The 14,650-nt window shown below is 37.2% G+C and overlaps 1 protein-coding gene across 19 annotated transcripts in view; it reads right to left on the reverse strand.

Moving 5' to 3' along the window:
• The window catches only part of SYNE1 (spectrin repeat containing nuclear envelope protein 1), a 569,990-nt gene extending 557,191 nt beyond the window's left edge, over positions 1 to 12,799 (reverse strand). For 11 of the 19 annotated variants that reach the window (XM_056818954.1, XM_056818959.1, XM_056818953.1 and 8 more), the window contains exons 1-2: positions 11,786 to 12,749; positions 2,631 to 2,924 (exon numbers count right to left, since the gene is read on the reverse strand). In XM_056818954.1, the coding sequence (XP_056674932.1) occupies positions 2,631 to 2,700 (70 nt within the window). In that variant the 5' untranslated portion in view covers positions 2,701 to 2,924; positions 11,786 to 12,749. Of the gene's footprint in view, positions 1 to 2,630; positions 2,925 to 11,785 lie in introns of all 19 variants that reach the window. The other 8 variants (XM_016428958.2, XM_056818946.1, XM_016428964.2 and 5 more) reach the window with 5 other exon arrangements.
• Positions 12,800 to 14,650: the final 1,851 nt, after the last annotated feature.

A 14,650-nucleotide genomic window follows, 5' to 3' on the forward strand; every position in this document is an offset into this window, starting at 1 on the left:
GCATTATCAATTTACTTTAGGGCCAGAGGCAATGATAATTCTGTACAAATAAGGTGTATAGGGAAGAGTTCTAAGCTTCTCTAGGTACATTCCTCCTCACTTCTCCCCAGAATTTTCAATCAATATCCCTCTCTCTGTTTTGAAATATCATCACCTAGGCACTGAGGGGAATAGCAAAAATAACTCACATAAATAAAAATGGCAATGGATGTGTATGGGCCACATTAGCAATTAAGAGTAAATTTTACCCAGTTTTCACTGGACCATATCTGCACTAATACTATAACAATTTACCAGTGTTCCTCTTTTGCTTTTAATTTTCTTTATAGCTATTTATAGTATTGCATAGCACTAAATTATTTTCATTTATAAAATGCAATAGTTTAACTTTTTCAGTTCTAAAACTCCTCTTTAATCTTATGAAATCCAGGAGACTCATACCGGTGCAGTTTTCCTTCAATAAAAGATGATTTTGGGGGCAGCTGGGTGGCTCAGTGGATTAAGAGCAAGGCCTAGAGACAGGAGGTCCTAGATTCAAATCTGACCTCAGACACATCCTAGCTGTGTGGTCTTGGGCAAGTCACTTAACCCCCCTGGCCTAGCCCTTACCACTCTTCTGCCTCGGAGCCAATACACAGTATTGACTCCAAGATGGAAGGTAAGGATTGTGAATTTCAAAACTATAAAAAACTTTTTGGTTGATTTCTCTCTGAATTCAAGGTTTGACATAATTTGAGATTATTGTATATGTATAATAGGCAAGTTTTCTTTATTTAGTAAATACTATATTTCCCCCATTATGTTTATAGAATAACAGTTATATTAAGAAAAATATTTATATATGTTCTTTTACTTGCCTTAACATAATATCTAAAATTCTGTGACATTCTTGCTGATATATTAGTAGGAAGTGGCATAGCCTTTGAAAACTACCACAACAGAGAATTCAGACTTGATACTCCCACTATTAGTAAATAGTTCATAATCATATAGATTTTGGTTTAAGGAAGACTTCCTTCGAAACAACTGTATGACAGTGTGGAGAGTATTATTATTCCCATTCTACAACCAAGGAAAGAGATAGAGAGAGAATGAGGGACTTGGATCTTCCACACATACAAAATATTAGAAATGGGAATCAAACCCAGGTTTTGTTTCTTCAGGTCTGGTGCTCTTTGCACTCTAGAACCATTGTCTCCTCTCCCCAGGCTGGCTTCTGTTTGAGCTTAGCTGTGTGTGAATTTCAGTCTTCTGAAAGTTAAGGTTGACTAGACAATTAGAAATGATTGCTATTCCTGTACAAGAGGGAACAATCAATCAACTGTGAATGATTAGCAGTAATAATAGCATGTAATGGGGTCACTTCAGACTCTTCAGGACCCCATTTGGGGCTTTCCTAGCAAATGTGCTAAATTTTTCTATTTCCTTCTGTAGCTCATTTTAGAGATGAGGAAACTTGAGACCAACACAGTTAAATGACTTGCTCAAGGTCACTCAGCTAGCAAGCATCTCAAATCAGATTTGAACTTGGGTCTTCTTGTCGCCAGGCTCAGGATTCTAATCAGTGGGCCACCTACCCGCTCAATAGAAACTTTTGCTATATGACAGGCACCGTACTAAGTGCTTTATAATTATTATCTCCTTTGATCCTCTCAAAGACCTTTTGAGAGAGGCACTATTATTCTCCCCATTTTATAGATGAGGAAACTGAGGCAAATAGCAGTGAAGTGACTTGCCCAGGGTCCCACAGCTAATAAATGTCTGAGTCTGGATTTGAGTTCAGATCTTCTTAAATCCAAGTCTAGCATTCCATCCATTACACAGCCTCACTGTCCCCTATGAAGAGACCAGGCAAAATATGACTTTTTCTATAATGATGCTGAATAGCAATGATTTTTACATTTAGAATCTAGGGATAAAGAAGATGTTAAACTTTCATATCCCCACAGAGGGATAAATTTATATTTGACACATTTTTGCTTCTGTTGTTCATTTTTTCTTTTTCTTCTCTTTGAATTAATTAATACGTAATAAAAAGTAGAGAATGAGCAATTACTCTATAATCTATGATAGTGTTTTGCTCAGCGGATTCACTCACAGTTTTGTTACTTAAATGACACCTGCCCAATAGTGAAATAACCACCATTCACATCACTTCTTAGTGGCCTTTTCTTCTAATTCTGCATCATGCAGTCTCTAAAGGACAGAGTGTCATTTATACAGCAATAACCAAGGATTCTTGCCAGAAGACTATGAATTAACATTAATATCTCTCAAATAAAAACTGAAGCATATACATTTCTAGCATAAAGAAACACAAACAGGGTCTACCTCATTATCCTCCTAGAGCAGACAAAATACATGTTAAATAAAAAGAAGGCAGCTAAGGAGATAGCCTGTGATGGTTCTTAAAAGTCATCATAAACATGTTTTATATCTTTTTATGAGAATTTTCTAAGATATTCTCCTACCAGTTGCAATTACATTTTCACAAAAGAAAAATATATATGTATATATTTATGCATATAAATATATATATAATATATATTTTAAATGGGAAAAGCAAATAATTGTATCTAGATGTCAGGAAATCAAAGCTGATTTGGTCTTGTAGGACTTCTGAGACTTACCTTGGAGTCTTTGCATTACATTAGCAATGTCACGCGGAGATCTTGATAGCATTCTTGAGGAAGTGGCCATGATGCTCCTGTGGAAGGCACCTTCCACCAAGAGAATTCTCCCATGAAACCACGAATCTTGACAACTGAAGATTTTATGCTACTCCCATACAGACAAAATTCTTTTCTATTCAGATGTGAGAGTCCATAAATGGGTCCATTTCTGGGCTGCCCTTGATTAGAAGACCACCCTATCAAGATTTAAGACATTTCTCAGAAGTCCTTCTATGAAGTAAATTCAGAAGCCTGTGGGGTTGAGAGGGAAAGACAGATTTTAGAAGTAATTTATCTAGGCATTTTTGTGTTAAATAAGATATGTAATTAACTGTTCTAATATTTAAAGATACAAATATACATGTGCACCATGTGCATACAAAAGCTTATTACAGTAGAATGCAAGTGATATAGAAATATGTACTCCACTGGGTGGTGATTATGTGAATTTCTATAAAATGAACAGCTGTAAATCTACACACATACAACTCTTGCCTTGTTCCTTAAGATCTAATTTATATGAACATAATATCATCTGGAGTATTGTTTGGCATGCACTTTTGGCATTTTTTAAACTAAAGAAAAAATCACTGTTTTACTCTAAGTTTTAAGTTTAAACTTTCCTAGGTTGCTATGAAAAAAGAAAATATGTTCTTTGTCAAGTAAGGTAAATGTTCTTATAATCTTAATATCTCCTCAGTTAGACCTACACACAGAAGAGTGAATGCCCTGAAATCTTTGACTTACTAGTTATAAGGTTGTGAATAACTTTATGCCTCCGTGTCTCAGTTTTATTATCTGTAAAATGGAAATAACTGGCACTGTATATTTTCCAAATTCCAAAGAAGGAAAAATATACATAAATTTTACAGTTCTTTCCCTCCCCTCATTATTATTATTAGCAGAAAAGAAGAGCATAATTCTTGCTCCTTTTGTCAGGCATTTAACTCCTATTCATCTTCTAAAATTCAATTGATATATGGCCTCAGTGCAGCATTCTTAGTCTCCTTTGTTGGTTACAGACTTCCCTCCAAAGTTCAAAGGTATTTTGTTTTGCATCTTGCTAATCAACTTACACAATAATTTTCCCTTGAAGTCTAGAAAGGCTTGGCTTTGATTTCTATACCACTCATTCAGTAATATGTCTAAGGTCAAGAAGAAGACAAGGGTAGTACCAGGAGCAGAAGCCAGGATTCTTAGCTTCGAATTCATGGTTTAGTGAAAACATGATGAACCTGATTCAGGAGAGAAATGAATTCAAATCTTACTCCTAAAGGTAGCAGAGTGATCATAGTTATGTCCCTTAGCTTCTAGATCTCAAGTTCTTCATCTCTAAAATTGCTATAATGATACTTGTAGAGCCTACTTAGACTAGCTCTTGTGATAACTAAAGAAGGTAATCTTTGCAAATCTGAAAATGGTATTTTTATTGTTTGTGTTTGCATCTTATCACTCACTAGATAGTTTGCTCCTTGAAATGAAGGATGCTTTGAAATAGCTTTTGTATTTATTCCAGAGGTTGGCACAGCCCTCTGCATATTTGTTAGTTGGATGAATAAATAGGGTAACAAATGGTAATTTCCAATATATACATTAGAATATTTAATAATATTAAAGAACAGAAAAAAATCTTAAATGTTTTTGCATGAAAGATTCTTCGTCTACAAGTTCTCTACTTTTTGAGTTGGTGAAAGGCTTAGTGGCACAAAGAGTAAAGAAAAAAATTTTTTTTCCTAATTCTTGGCCATATCATTTCTTGAACAGTGTTCTTTGGAACTTCCATGTTCCATACAGAGTGAACAGAATTTCCATTAAAAAATTATGATAGCAGTTGTTTCCTGCTCAAAATATTAAATAATAAATTATTCATAGATAATTGCATGACAGATTGGAAAACAGTCTTAAATTCCTTTATTTTGCCCCCAAGTTCCCAAATTGTTTTTCATTTCTTCTATCTTTTATTATGTCATAATAGACATTTAACATTTTTTAAGTGTAGAACTGCTATTTTTATTATTTATACTAGGGAATCAAGGGAAAACGATGGTAACTAAATGCAATCTTTTCTCGGTGCAGCAAAGATCACTATTAATATGAACTGTACAGAAGCTACTAAACACAGAAATTTAAGAATGAATTCTGAAAATGAGTGTATCTATTACAATTGCAAATCTCATTGATAAAAAACCAGCTTAAGCCAGCAAAGGAAGATGTTATTTTAGTTTCTCTTAAAGTAGGGTATCTCTTTCTTTTAAACTCAAGATTGAGGAGAAAAAGGAAAGAATTGTATTCTTAAAGCATTCTAGGATGACTCCATAATAATAACAATCATTTTCAACCTGGGTCACCATGATATCTGATCCAATAAAGAAAAGATATATATGGAGTGACTAAATGACTCAATGGATAGAGTCAGAACTGGAGACAGGAGGTGATGGGTTCAAATATTGTCTCAGATGCTTCCTAGTTGTGTGACCCTGGACAAGTCACTTAATCCTAATTGTCTAGCTCTTATAGCTTTTCTGACTTGGAAATGATACTTAGTATTAATTCTAAGACAGAAGGTAAGGATTTTTTTTTAAATAGACATATGAAATCATACATAAAAGCATTCCATGTTCCAATCCCTCAGAATTCCCCAGACAAGCATATATAGGTTCTATCATTAACTCAATTCCCCAATAGTTCTGTGACTAAATCAATTTGGAAAATATCATCATACTAGATTCTCTATTAAGCAGTTGGGAGAATCATTCTTCTGTCACTAGTGAAGGAGGTGAGTCATAGCTGAAGTTGATGCAGATACAGTACTGAGGCCATAACTTTTCTTGGACTTTTTTCTTTGGCCTGACATGTGATTTCATTAGTGATTTCTGACCTAATATAAGCTATATAGTCCATAAGAGAAATTGTTTTTGCAGTTCTTATCCCAGAACCTTGGATATTTCTGTACTTCTTCCCTTTATTAGTCAATCAGAATGCTCTGCCACTTCCCCCCCAAAAAAAAACAACAACTAGGAGATGATCTATAATTAAGATTGACTTTAGCTAAACATAGGACCAGAATTTTTAAAGGTTCTACATTTGCAAAGCAGAAAAAATAATCTATTACATCATTTACCTACCTACCCATTTTCTATGCATGAGGATCATATTTTAAATCCATATTTCTTCATTAAAAGGTCAATATAGAATTATAGAGTTAAGATAGATATGTCTATTTAGCCAGGTGGTACAGAGGACAAATGGTCTCTGAAATCAGAAAACCTAGGTTCAAATCTGACTCCCATAGCTCACACTATCTGTGTCATCTTTTGAAAGTCTTCTCTGCACTTAACTTCCCTGAATCTCAGTTTCTTCATTTGTAACATGAGGGATTTTGACAAGACAGCCTTTTTAGGTCCCTTATTGCTATCAGTCTATGATCCCTATGATATAATATGCCTTGAATATTCAAACATAATGTGAGATTTCAACCTCCTAAGAGATCTTGGGTATATTAATATTAGAATGAGCCTATCAACATATTTTATGGGTAAAGTATGATGGAATCATCAAAAAAGTTTTAGCTATAAAGACACAAGACTGAGAGATACTGATTTCAGGGCCATCTGCCTTTCATATATTATAAATCTCTGCTCATGGAAAAGAACAACATTTTTGCAAATGAAGAACTCTATAATCTCTGACAGTGTTCTGGAGCTGGGACTAAGTGTGACCAATCTAGCAGTTGAGCTTTGAAACTGAAACAAAATGAGATACTCATAGACTGTCTACCATAGACAGTTAACAAAAGGGAATTTTCTTTGATATGGTCTGCAAAAAGATGTATAGCTTATCTAGGTAGCCACCCCTGACCTTGTCACCATATGGAAATACATCTGGTGAGAAAGTGTGTTGACTCACACAACAGTGAAACATGTCAGTTCTAAAGGGCACTGTTTCTCCAAGCCTGGTCTTTTCATGTCATTGGTAACCAGGAAGTCACATCAACAACTCAAACAAACATGCTGGACCAATCAAGTCTTGGGAAAAGTTTCCCTCTATTTTCAGCCGGGGGGGGGGGGGGGCAGGAAATCAATGTAGCTAACATCACAAGCTACACAAATACCCCCTGAAATGTATATTTATTACATTATTATTATTGGGTAAACTTCACAGTGTTCTTGACAATCTCAAGCCTCTCTGTTACAAAAGCCCATCTTTTGTACAGTAATATTTTCCAGTGATGTAATATGACAGTGAATGATGGGATAGCACATTATCAGGAGAATTCAAATTGGAGACCATCCAAAGAGCAATGGAAAGAGATATGATAGGTATAAGTAGGTTATGACACATTACAAATGATGACTTGAATGTCAGAAGTAGGACAAAAGATATCATTAAGATCATGTATACCTAAAAAAAGAGGTGAGCCAATCACTACATGAAAATGGGGTATATCTCTCATAACAGAGGGGTAGCCTGTATGCTCAGTGACAATGTAATACATTAAAAGGCCTCCAAAGAAAGTATGTTGTGTGGTTGCTGTAAGAAGGATTTGTGGCATAGGCAAGACTTATGTAAGAATGATAAGGTGGAATGGGTGATAAGGTGTACCAGGCCACGTTGTGTCTACATCAGTGAGATCACAGATCAAGCAAAGGAAGAGTGGTATACTCATAGCATATTGCACAGTGCTGAGCACATAATGTGTCTTGGAAATAATAATGAATGAAAACGAACTAAACTAAATTGGATTCTCATTTTTAATGTTTAGAGGGAATAGGAGGAACTAGTGAATGAGATCAGTTAAAGAACTAGAATGAAAATTAGGACATGTAAATCTGACATAGAAAAACTAACATAATGAAAATTATAGACATAATCTTCCTCATCAAAAGGCAACCCTTCATAGTTTGCAAGTATAATAGAATCAAAGAGGGGGAATTTGGGCTTAGGAAGAAGAAAAGAAAATCAGTCTATTTTGCTAACACTTAAGCATGGCAGTTGTCCTACAATACCTCCCTCTTCCCTCACCACCTAGGTGAGAGGTACTTATAGAGCTGTCAATACATTTCAAGTATCAAAGTATTATATGACAAAATTAATTTTGGAAATATTAAACAAAAACTTGCATTCTATTTTGGGATGAATTTTATTAATCTTTAAAGATATAATCTTATTAAAATGTGTCCAGTTTATTCAGAATCACAGCATGTTATAAGTTGCTACAAATTCAATGATACAAAGTATATAATATCATATATCATATAGTACAATTTCCTCATTTTATAAAAAAGAAAACTAAGGTCCAGAGAACTCCCTTTAGAGCTTGAAGACACTTGCCATCTTTTCAATCATATAGGTTCACAACCTTAGATTCAACTTCAACTTTTCAACCTTCAACCCACATATCATATCTGTTTCCATACCTTGAAAATTCTATATACTTAATATAGCTTCAGAAGGTCTCTTCTTCTCTACCCACAAAGGCATCACCATCACTTAGGCTCTATTACTCTTGAACCAATGTGATAGCCTCCTAATAAGTCTCTCTGCCTCAAGTTCCCTACACTAAAATTATTTTTCTACACAATTGTCAAAGTGATTTTCCTAAAAATAAGGTCTAACTGAAACATGTTCCCCTCCCACATACACTCAATCTCTCATCGCTTTCTATAACCTGTAGTATCAAATATAAATTCTACTGTTTGGAAATTAAATCCCTTCACATCTGCTCCCATGCTACTGTTCCAGACTTATTAAACATTCCTGTCCTCTGAACACTCTACATTCTAGTCATATTGGCCTTTTTTGTTGTTTCTCACCTATAAGATTCACCTCCCATCTCATCCCATTACATCTACAATGACTATCCAACCAACCTAGAGTGCTCTCCCCCATCATCTCCACCATTTAGAAGCCCTGGTTTCCTTTAAGACACAACTCAAAGGCCATTTTCTATGGTGAACTTCTTCTGGTGACTTCTTCCTGCCCTATTTGCTGGTACAATTCTCCCTTTGATTGCATCATATCTTAGTTTGTGTTTTGTATGTGCCTGTATAAGTATATCCAACATTAGAATGTAAGTTCCTTGAGTGACTATTTCTCATTTGTCTTTGGGGCTCAAGTGCCCAACACAGTAGGAGTTGAATAATTGCTTTTTTTATGGAAGTAATTTGTGTAATATCAGACAGATAATAAATTAACAAACCAGAAGTTCTAAATCCAGTGTTGTTTTCACCATGCCATGAGTGAACTTGTTCACAAATGATGATTCTTCTGCATGATGCTAATAGGGATGAAGATTTGACAAGTAGAAGAGAGTGGGTTTAGGACAATTTTTCCTATCAATTTTCTCCAGAGCCTAAAGCCCAGAAGAGACTCAGCTCTATCTTCTGCTTCAATATCTCAATAAGTTTTCCTATATTTGCTTCAGAGCATGGACAGTAACCTTCTAGCTGCCAAATCAATAAGACATTGTAGAGGACAACTTCAAACAATTCAAAAAAAACTGAGATGTTAAGATCTAGGAAATAGCAGCTGAGTAATTAAGACCATACAGCAGATAGGCTGACTCACTTCAAACCAAAGACAACTAGACTCACATGAGGTTACTAGGTAAAGATTCAGATCAGAAAAAAAAAAGCAATGGGCTTTAAGGATCAACATATCTCTATATAAACTGTACAAATAGTATTCATTAATAGAATAGGTAGTGATATTCACTCATCTTTTCATCTAAGAATTTTAAGCAATAATTTGTATTTATTCACTCATCAAGTTCTTTGTTGGGATTAATAAATGTAAAAAAATAATGATTCATTTGAGTTTTACTTCATCTTTTTTTCTATACACCCACTGATAAAGGATGCAATTAGTAACCTGTAACATGGCCAAAAGGCATACAGAAAGAACAAATTATGTATTTAGAAATTCAGCTTTTGCATCATCATTAAAAAAATAATAATGTGTTGGGTACCCAAGGGGTGTGTGGGAATGTTCTGAATTCTACTCCTACCCATCAAGGGCAGAAACTTGAATGCATAAAGAACATCTGATGCATATGTCCCCTAACCAAAAGGCAGAGTGTTTAGTGTAAAAAAGGAACTTGGGTCATGTTTCAGTTTGATAGATCTTTCACACCTACTAGATTAGCAGTTCTATAATAAAAGACTATCAGTTACCTTTCTCTTATATATTTATCAGGAGTGCATTTTTTTCAGTAATACCTAAACATAACCAAGAACTAAATATATATATATATATATATATATATATATAGACACACACAAACCTTATTTAAGATCTTGCTAGACTACACCTTTTAGAAGACTATGGTATGAAAGAGAAAGAAAAAAAAAGAAAGGTAGTTGAAGATTTCTTTAGCCCTCAAATCATATGTGCTTGCATACACTCTGGGTCTATAGGGTGGGGTCAAGTATAGCTAAAGCTGGAGTGGAAGAAAAATGGAATGATTTTGCCCACTTATGTGTTTCTTTCACCTTGTCTTCCAGTTATAGTTCATCTCCATTCCAAGAAGATGTCTGGCAAATAACCATCAGATTGAAGGCTATAATGCAGTATACTCTACACTATTGTGGGAAGTATTTTTCAAAGATTTCTAAGTCTCAAGGTAATTCTGTTTCTTTTTTATGTCCCTGCAATAAAGTAACATTGAGACCCAAGTATAAAAAAATATCTATGTGAGGGAAAGAAAATGTTGAGCAGGGATAACCCATTTTGTGAAAATTATTATTTGGGAAGAATAAAAGTGAGGTGAGTTCACTAGTGTGTATAGGTGTGTGGGGGTGTTAAAGAATAGTAGTAGTACTATTGGAAACTGCCTGAAAAGGGTCCCTGCCCTTTAAGCTGACATATTTTAAATTTATATAATTTAACTTAGCAATAGTTCTAATTCTACTTCAAAGCATTGAACAGGTGGTGAACATGAGGAAAAGAAAGAGCATGGAGTTTTTCTGATGTCAAGACACCCTAAGAAATATATACCTCGAATTTCTCTCAAAAAGTCCATTCCAAAAATTTTCATGACTCACATCTAACTCACACTTGATGCAGATTTTCTGCATATTTACAACCCTTGTTTCACTGCCTATCACTACACTATATCTTGGTGTGATTTGACCTTCCTGTGAGAATGCTATGAAAATTGGCCCCCAAAATAGATGAGCAAGGATGTTTTTAAAGTAGAGGAAAAAGCTTCCCCCCCCCCCCATTTTTGGACTGCTTTACGGGCACTCAGAAAAAGAAAACTAATCAGCCAAATCTCTGATAAAAATTGTAAAAACAAACAAACAAAATGCAAAGATAGTAAGACTGGCCTATAGCTGCCACTCCTGAAAAGCCTGCCCAAATTACCTACATTATCAGTAAATAAAAGGACCTGAGGCCCAATCACACCCTTTGAAAACCTGTTAAACTACCCTAGTCCATAGAACAATGTTCCCCCAAGTTCTTTCCTTTCCCTAGCTCCTGTCTTCTGTTGCCTTTGCGTTATTTGGCTGTCCTTTGCAGTATGTGCACCAACACACTCTGGAATCGCCATTCTACCCAGTACCCCTGTGCAGTGATGTAAATTCTGAAACGGAAAATCAGTCTTGTTCCAGGCTAGCTGAAAGTTATTTTGCCCTCTAGTGCAGCCAGCGCTGGTGCACTGATCTGGTGACAGAGGGAGGCGAATGTGACAGGTCCAGCCCCACACAGAATCCTTGCTTTGCTACCTATTTCTCTTTCCCCAAACCTTCCTAAAATAGCCTAGGAGGCGGGAGGAAGGGAGGCTCCAAGAATCTATCTGACGCCCCATAGCTCCGATCTGATCTGATAGTAACAGCCACCAGCACAATGCCAGGGGGAGATATGGGGGTGGGAGCCTTTTCCTTTTTTCTGCACCATCCGAACATGGACTTGAGGACGTGCCATGGGCGGAAATGACAATACAAAAAGAGGGGGAAATTCTCAGAAACCTCCCGGTACCTGCTTGTAGCGAGAACCCCCCCAAACCCCCCCCCCCCCGCTTCTCCTTCACCGCCCAAACCTCTGCTGGGCAGGACCCTAGAGTACAACACGCAAACTTGCCACGGACGTGTCCTCGTTTTGCTCGTTTTTACCTTTTTCCCAGGGCGGTTGGCTTGTCTTGTTCCGCCGTTGCCAAGCGCAGGGGTTGAAAAATCTCCTTGGCTCTGCGGGAAATGCTCAAGAGCTCGCTCTATGCCTGGGGCTTCAGTTCTCTCAATCCTGCTCTTTCCCCCACCCCCTTCCTTTCCTCTCTCTTTACCAGGGCTTTGGTGCTGTTTGCACCGCTGACGGGAAGCCTTGGCCGCCCTGGTTACCGGGTACAACAATCCCACCCTGGCTCCATCCGTGCAGACAGATACACATAAGCGCGCACACACAGCACACACGCACGCACACTCACTCACTACTGCACCTAGCAGCGCTGGAGTGTCATCCCCTCCCTCTAGCAATCAGATCCCTGGCCGGCACTGCGGGCCAGTGCCCTCTCCCCCAGCATCATCAGATCTGGACTTCCTTTCTCACCTCCCTCTCGTCCTCTTGGCTCAGAAGAGGTAAGGGAAAACTCCAATGACCCTGGTCGGGAGCCCTCTCCTACCTTCCCACTCCTCCTCCTCGGTTGGCCCAGTTTGGACGCCCTAGCTAGCCTCAGCTATCGAAAGGATGCACCGGCCCCCTAGATGAGCTGGGGGCGGGGACAAGGGAGGGCAGCTACGCAAAGGGCTTTCCCTCTTAATTGAAATATACACAACCTCGCCTGCACCCTGGTGGTGTCTCACTGCAGCACCCGCCGAACTGTTGTGGGTCTGCCACCCTCCTTTTAAGCCCTCCCATCCACTCGGGACTGCCTGCTGGGGTGGAGGGCGGGGCGGAAATGTTGGTGGGAGATGCTGCCTCTGGTTCACCACAGCTGTAGACGCGCTCAGATCTCCTGGTTTGGTCTGCTCTTGCTGGCCGCTTAACCCCTCCGAGTCAAGCCTGCTCCCCGGGGCTTTCTTGAGGCCAGGAGGTGACCCGTGCACAATTGAAGTTGCTTCACGTTAAGCGTGCCCACGGACTGTCCCGATGGAAGTTGGAAGTGACTAATTTAACCATCTGTTTTATGACCCCAGTCAAACAGTGAACACTAAAATTGAAGGTGAAAAAAACTACATGTCAGTAATTGGTTAATTTTTCAAGATGTTGCTGTCATCACATACACTACAGTAATGACCCACTGAACTGATATACTTGAGATGAAAATATGGTGTTTTAGTAGAATAGATAATACATTTTATGGAATAATGCTAAGAGGACTGACTTTAGAATCAGGAATACTCTAATTCAAAACCTGCCTCCAGCTTATAATTACTTTGTGACCTTGAGTAAGACTTTTAACTTTTCATTGTCCCAGGCTAAGATCTGAGCTGAAAAATAGCTACTCATCTGCATTAGTAGAGGAAGCTTGTTCACATAGAGTTGCCTATGCTTCAGGATTCAAAGGACTATCTGCTCTCCCTCACTCTATCCTCCCAAAGAAGAAAGAACCTGAACTTGGGAGTCACAAAACTTGGATTTGCATTCCAGGCCTAGCATTGAGGGTGAGCTGAGGGACTTTAGATAATCACTTGCCCTCTCTGGATCTCAGTTTTCTCACTTGTAAAATGAGGGATTTAAATTAGATGATTGCTACAGTTCTTTTCTAAGGCTCTGACTTTCTGTGGTTCTAAGATAATGACAAGAGAGACTCAGTACTGGGGAATGGGGGGGAAGTAAATCTCTAAATCATAATTAACAAACCAAATCTAGCATAAATAATCTTATAAACAGCTGCCCCAAACTCAAAGACCTTTTCTCCCTACTGAAATGTTTGCAAATAGGTTACAAATATAATGCCTTTTGCTAACCAAAACAAAAATTTATTTCTTATTTGCATACTGAAATGCCCAACACTAAGCAACACTTTGAGGTAGGTAAAATTTGAATTTGGTGCCCGGTCTAGCCTTTCTACATCCTTTACCATAATTGTTGTTTTTCTACAGACCAATCTCCTTAATGAACATAGATGCAAAAATCTTAAATAGGACACTAGCAAAAAGACTCCAGCAAGTGATCACAAGGGTTATTCACTATGACTAGGTAGAATTCATACCAGGAATGCAAGAATGGTTCAATATTAGGAAAACCATCCACATAATTGACCATATTAACAAGCAAACTGACAAAAATCACATGATTATCTCAATAGATGCAGAAAAAGCCTTTGACAAAATACAACACTCGTTCCTATTGAAAACACTAGAAAGCATAGGAATAGAAGGGCCTTTCCTAAAAATAAGAAACAGTATATATCTAAAACCATCAGCAAACATCATCTGCAATGGGGATAAATTAGAAGCCTTCCCAATAAGTTCAGGAGTGAAACAAGGATGCCCATTATCACCTCTATTATTTAACATTGTAGTAGAAACACTAGCTGTAGCAATTAGAGAAGAAAAAGAAATTGAAGGTATTAAAATAGGCAATGAGGAGACCAAGCTATCACTCTTTGCAGATGGTATGATGGTCTACTTAAAGAATCTTAGAGAACCAACTAAAAAGCTAGTGGAAATAATCAACAACTTTAGCAAAGTTACAGGATACAAAATAAACCCACAGGATTTCTATATATTTGCAACACATATCAGCAGCAAGAGTTAGAAAGGGAAATTCCATTTAAAATCACCCTAGACAATATAAAATATTTAGGAATCTATTTACCAAGACAAACACAGGAACTACATGTACACAACTACAAAACACTTCATACAATTAAAACTAGATCTAAGTAATTGGAAAAACATTAATTGCTCATGGATAGGATGAGCTAACATAATGAAAATGACAATTCTACCCAAATTAATTTACTTATTTAGTGCCATACTTTTCAAACTACCAAGAAACTTTTTTACTGATTTAGAAAAAAATTATAACAAAGTCCG

This window comes from Monodelphis domestica, chromosome 2 (genome assembly GCF_027887165.1).
Source record: "Monodelphis domestica isolate mMonDom1 chromosome 2, mMonDom1.pri, whole genome shotgun sequence".
Classification (NCBI taxonomy): Eukaryota; Metazoa; Chordata; class Mammalia; order Didelphimorphia; family Didelphidae; genus Monodelphis; species Monodelphis domestica.